At 35.5% G+C, this 6468-nt stretch overlaps 1 protein-coding gene across 2 annotated transcripts; it reads right to left on the bottom strand.

Annotated features, from left to right (window-relative positions):
• Positions 1 to 273: 273 nt before the first annotated feature.
• LOC102662702 (protein phosphatase 2C 77) lies at positions 274 to 5602 on the bottom strand. 2 transcript variants are annotated; one of them, XM_006578025.4, is made up of 6 exons: positions 5414 to 5602; positions 5163 to 5266; positions 3567 to 4838; positions 3166 to 3483; positions 2971 to 3076; positions 274 to 997 (listed from the first exon to the last, which is right to left on the bottom strand). In XM_006578025.4, exons 3-6 carry the CDS (start codon positions 4440 to 4442, stop codon positions 663 to 665), a joined length of 1635 nt encoding a protein of 544 aa, XP_006578088.1. In that variant the 5' UTR covers positions 4443 to 4838; positions 5163 to 5266; positions 5414 to 5602; the 3' UTR covers positions 274 to 662. The 2 variants fall into 2 exon arrangements, with proteins under 2 accessions (XP_006578088.1, XP_040870747.1); XM_041014813.1 differs by having other exon boundaries at positions 3567 to 5266; positions 5414 to 5598.
• Positions 5603 to 6468: the final 866 nt, after the last annotated feature.

Genomic DNA, 6468 nt, shown 5'->3' on the forward strand with positions numbered 1-6468 from the left:
TTTTTAAAAAGAAGAAATGTGACAAGGTTCAACAGTGTTTGATTAGCCACATTGTCTCTGAACCATGATAAACACAGTTAAACAAAACCATCCCAAACCAAAACAAACAAAAAAGATAGCTGAGATTTTTCTTAAGCAACCTTGTCCATAATTGTCCCTACCATCATTATTGCAGTACAACCACTGGAATTGAGTCATAACCAATGATATCAATCCACCACCGACATAAATTTCAAGAGTAAGCTTCAAATAGAGAATTGCTTTGCTACATTATTAGAAGGGGTGGATCACAACTTGTAAACCACAATGCCAATTAGCTACTACTTTTTTTATAAACAACACATGTTAAAGCAATATGAAGTAAATACCTCACAGAGCCTTTGTTCTCGGAGGCATAATAATGAATACAATATGGTGGTGACAGATAGGCATGGAACTGACCTCCTATACCTACCGACAAAAGCAGCAAAGATTTACATGGCCCCAATGTGGCAGTGTACAAGGAGACTCTTAATCAGTTGGAGAGTTCTAGGGAGAGGTGGATGTATTGTACAGGGTGCTATTCTGATGCCCACATGAAAAATTTATGGGCAAAAAAACTATATTGGATCATATTCAGCTTTCCATTATCTTCCAACACCCAGGTGCAGTTGAAGAAACAGTCAAGTCTTGCTCTTAAATTTTCTTTGAGCTTTCAAATCCACCACAATTACAGTGATGTTGTCTTTGCTTCCTTTCTGAAGAGCACGGTTCGATAGGTACTCTGCAGCTGCTTGTGCAGCAGGATCAATTCCCTCTCCCCTTTCTGAGGGCAATGCCAAGCCATTTTTCTTGTGCCAGAGAAGTATGCGCCGCCGAGCAATGTCACACACCTCTTCGTTGGTCATGACATCCCACAGGCCATCACTGGCCAGAATGAGGCATTCATCATCTTTCGCACGAGGAAGAAACGTCACCTCGGGGTCTGGAATAATCCATGGCTTCAAATACCTATCACCTGTATAAATTAAGGCAACAATAAACAAAAACAGTTTTGGACAAACTAACCGTGCAAGTAGCACAGGTCTTAGGAGCAACTTTTCAAGGACATGCAACCTAACATCGTGCACAAGTACACGCCTACAGGATGAAACAGATGACCAAACTACAGGCAGAAAGAATGCAACGAAGAGAAATATCATAAACAAAGCAACAACCATTCATAGTTTCCACAACCAGCATTATTCAAAATCATACACTAGTTTTATTATAGTAGCTACCCTGCAGATACTCGCAATTAAATCAATTGGATAGCTAAACACACTATTCATTTGAATTGCTCCCCTTGCATGTCGTCAGGATTAGCTGAACCAAACCCAACAACAGATATTCTAAAAGTCAAACGGACAATATAAACAAAGAGTAAGATAGAATAATGTAGTTTTAATCAAGGAGTCAAGGAAAGCAATTAACTTCAAACTTGAGCTTTAGAAATATAGTTTGAAAACATAGAGTTTTCTTTGCTCAAGTAGGAGTAAGATAGAATATATGCATTACATCATTAGCAAAAGTCAAAGAATATGATTTAGAAGTAAAAATGGGATAAGATGTTATACCGCAAGTTTCTAATTTTAAATATCAGGGATTAATATTACAAAATGATGGAGAAATTAATGCAGATGTCGTGTCACACAAAGGATACAAACGATATGGCTAAAATGAAGAAAGATATCAGGGGTTATTTGTTATTGCAATGTACCTTTCAAGATCAAAGGAAAGTTTTATTGTACTGTTATACATCCGACTGTACCCTATGGTAGTGAATGTTGAGCTTTAAAGAAATATCGAAAGAAAAAGGTAGGAGTAGCTAAAATGAGAATGTTAAGACAGATGCGTGACCACATAAGAAAGAACAGGATACACAATGATAACATACAAGATAGTAGTGTGACACTGATTGACAAAAACGATGACAAAATTGGTTAAGATGGTTAGAACACGTACAAAGAAGGCCCACTAGAAGCACCAGTGAGAAGAATAAATTGCACAGTTTTTAGTCCCATGGAAAAGGGGAGAAGGATACCAAAAAGGAACTTGGAGAAAGTTGTTAAGAGAGATCTCATGGTGAATAATAACTCTAAAGATTTGGTCTTTAACCAAACTGACTAGCATTGTGTAATCCATGTTAGCTGACCTCACCTAGTGAGCTAAGGCTTCTATTGTTGTTGTAAAAAGCAAGGATATTGGAGTATTTGGACTCACTTCAAGTCCTTCTGGCTTTATGGTATTAAAATGGTGAAATAAACATTTTTATCTAATTACCACTCAAGCCAAAGCTTTTAACTTTGGAAATTTTGGATCTTTTTCGAAAAAGAAAGTGTACTGAATGTTGACTAAACCAAAAGAAAATGTACTCTTGAATCCTAATAATATTTCTTTCCAAAAGAAATAAAGAGAACTGGTGTGAAGAAAAAAAAAAAAAAACTAAACCAAAAGCCTTCAAGATTTAAGGAATCCTATTATGGCAATGAAACTTATAAGAATTATGATTCATGTGTAAAGAAGTGATAGAATAATTGTAGATCCTCCGACAACATCTTCCTACTTATAGAATGTAGAAAGAAATGAATGCATTTTACATTTCTAAGATATTAAATGCATTCACTTTTTCATTTAATACTTATTTATAGAGTATTAGGAGGGTTAGTAGGAAAATATAACATTACTCTAAGCGATATGCATAGTATGGAAATGAAAATTCTAGAAATTAGTAATTTTCACAATCTTGATATGGACATCATTTCTATCAGAGATTAGAGTACATATATAAACAATGCAACCAATGTCCACTTTTTACATTCATAAACTAAAATACTAACAAGTGTGTTGAGAAAAAGTCCTTGTAATCAGCCATGCTCACCAAAAGACATCCAAGAAACTCATATTATTAGACCAAAGGAAATAAAGTAAAATTTGTGATTAAGTACATACCAATAGACCTTGACATTGCTAGAACACCAAATACTCGGTGACCATTCCATTGTATCACCTTGCCTCCAGCGGCCTCAATTCTTGCATATTCATCATCTCGATTTGGCTACCATGCAACAAACAAACATAAATTTCTTCTAATTAGTTAAAACTCTTTTTCAAAGGAGATGCAAAACTATATTGGAGGTAGCTTACTTTATGATCAACAGATAGCGCCATGGGTTCTTTGCCACGACACAGAACCGCTCTTGAATCACCACAGTTTGAAACTATGATATGAGATGAACAGATAATAGCAACAACAGAAGTGGATCCAACAGTTTCTGGGGCAACAGGCTCACGATTAACTTCCCCCCCAACTTCAGCATCAACCTTCAAAAAACAATTGGTGAAAGTGTTTTTCCACAGATCTCTACAATCATTCTTGGTATTTTCAACTAATAGACCTTCCTTGACAGATTCGATTTCCTCAGCCAAGGCCAAATGCATGCGCTCACGGCAATACTTTGCCACCTGAGTGACGTAAACAACCTCCATGTGAAGAATGCTTAATCATTGGACAAAAGAATCACATAAAAAGCAAAATAAGACTTTACCTGAGAGCCACCATGCCCATCATAGACTCCAAAGAAATGTATTGTCTGCTGACCGAAACATTTGTTTATTCCATCAGGTAACCTATCACCAGTTAGCATTTCAATAGGAATTTTCAAAAATCGAGGAACAGTTGCAACTGCATCTTCCATCTCAGGCCTTTTTCCACACACAGATGTAAATCCCCATAGTGGGGTACAATCTAATTCAAAAACACTTCTACCTACTGTTCCACTCACAGATCTTTCCAGAGTTAGTTGGTGAAAAACACCTGTAGTAGGCTTTGAGCCAGATCTAACTCCTGTCTCTTCAAGGCTCACTGCCACATCTGCCTCTACATTTGACATACTCAAATCAGTAGCCCTGGCTGCAATTTTGACAGTGGAGATGCTCTTTCCTATGTCTTTGGAACTTGTTGTCCCTAAATCTGAAGAAACCTCAGAACTGATGAACTCATCTCCACAAATACTACTATGTTCACTGGCTACTGAAAGTGAAGAGCTATCAATAATTGGATCACCTTCCAGTGATATCAAATCATCCTCCTCAATTTCTGGGGTTAAAACTTCATCACCAACAACCAGAGAGCTTATATTTTGGGATATCATATCCAACATCGGAATTTCCCCTTCTCTTTGCTGTTCTGGAGCTGTGACTGCTGTAATACCAATTTCATCCTCATGACAACCACTGTCATGATTCTCATCTGAACCTATAAAAGTTTCATCGGAAACCTTAGTTATAGAATTGGATAACAACCCTGCATCTGCCATCAGCTTAATTCTGGATACATCCATGTGGGTAGCTATGGTTGGCTTATCACACACTGAATTACCTACTCTCCATGGCACTGTAACCGTGGTTGACATCTCCTCCATCAAAATCCTTGTCTATGTAGTACAAAAAGTTACCCTCACACCCTACTGATATCACAGCCTGTCACGTTTTAACTAATTTATCACCTTTTCTGATTGAAAACGATCCCGGAATGCAAAGCACGGATTTAAGAAAACCATTTCCCATGTCTGAGAAGCCCAAAGGAGGAGACAAATTCAACCTATGCAAATCATGGACTAGTTAAAAGGTGGTGAAAATGAAATTGGGGTAGTCAGATCTGGTCAACAACAATGGATCCGAATTTCCATTTGTGGAAATTTCAAGCAAAATTAGCTAGACTACACCCTTTTTCAACCATTATCATATTCTTCTCTGTCTACCTCCGTCAACTCTAGTGAAAGAGAAACAGCTCAAAACTTGAAAGAAACAAACTTTATCTGCAAAAAACAAAAAAAAAAGGATAAAACCCACAAAAATTAAAGGAGAGAGGAAAAACAAAGCCAACACTCATTATCTCTAAACACAAGAAAGAATGAGTTAAAAAAAAAGGGTCATGAGAAAGAAACCCAGGAAAAGCAAAGTCTCAAGAATCACAAGGAAGACCTCAAAAGACAACACCCTTTTTTCACACTATACCATGAGTTGCCTGGATCTGAGGCAACACATCTCAACCTCGTCCAATAATAATTATTAATAACTAATAATAATAATCATAAAAATGAAAGAAAGAAAAAAGGTAAAAGAAAGAAAGAAGAAAGTACCAAATTTTGTCAACCATGTAGAGTCTCGTTTCTTCCTTCCTTCCTTCCTTCCCTTCCCTTTCCTTCTTTTCTCTTCTCACTGCCTTGTCCTCTGATTGTGACACCTGAGACCCATCATTGGAGAAGGAACAAAGAATCAACAGAAGAAATAAAGACATGAACTTTCCTTAATCCTAATAACCATTTATTAGTTAAATACAAATTTAACAGCTTTGCAGGGTGTGATATAGAAATAGAAATAATAAGCATACCTGAGTGTGTTGGGGTGTGTGTTGGAAGCGCGAGAAAGGGAGTGGAGAAGAAAGAGAAGAAAATGACCAAAAATAAAAATAGAAAGAAAGAAACTTTTAATGAAAGAAAAATGGGTTGAAAAGAGAAAGAAGGGGCAATATAGAAAAAAAGGAAAGAGTAGAGTGTTGTGTGAGAGAAAACAATGGAGTTGGACAGATGTCAAATCTTGAAGAGCATATTAAAGCATCTCCACCCGTCCATCCATTCCCAACCTACCTTTCCTTTTCGCCATCCAATCTAATCTTCATCTATTTTTATCATTTTCCTTTTTTGCTCTAAAAGGAATCATGGTTTTAATGTAACACATGTTTTGTTATTCCTAATACAGTAATTTATAGATAAGGAGATTCTTTATCTTTATAGTTATATTATTAAGTATTTTATTATTATTGCTTAACTTTGCTCTTCAAATCAGGGAAAGAAAGGTGTGCCTTTCTACGGAACAAGGACAAAGAAACCCTTCACTTGAATGACCATTCCCAAAATGGAGTTCCTTCCCTGTTCTGAATTTTTTTTTCCTCCTCCCACTCCCACTTTTAATTTTGTGTCCATGTGAATTTAGGTGAAATCATTGGAATTGATTCCTACAGTTACACGTTTCAAGATCTCTTATGTGAGTAGAATTAATTTTAGAAAAAAAAGTTAACTTTTTTTTATTGGATAGAATTGATTGTAGGTATAGGGCACAAAATATTTTGTTTATATTCTAAAAATAATTCTTCTTCTTTAAAAAAAAATTCTTATTAATCAACTAAATAAAGTTATTTCTACCAAAATTATTATTTTTCAAAATTAATTATACCAAAATTCAAAAAGAATGGATCCACAATCATTATTAGTTGAGAAAAAACAATGTAATTTTAATTTACATATTTTTAAAAATCTTTTTTCTTAAATAAAAACATTTTTCTATAAAAAATTTCAATTGGGAAGAAATTTAGTTGGACTTGGGAATAAAACTGCAAAAAAATAATAATTATGTCTTAATTCAGACTTCAGAATTCAAAGTCTTTGA

The sequence above is a fragment of the Glycine max genome, chromosome 4, assembly GCF_000004515.6.
Source record: "Glycine max cultivar Williams 82 chromosome 4, Glycine_max_v4.0, whole genome shotgun sequence".
NCBI classification, from domain to species: domain Eukaryota; kingdom Viridiplantae; phylum Streptophyta; class Magnoliopsida; order Fabales; family Fabaceae; genus Glycine; species Glycine max.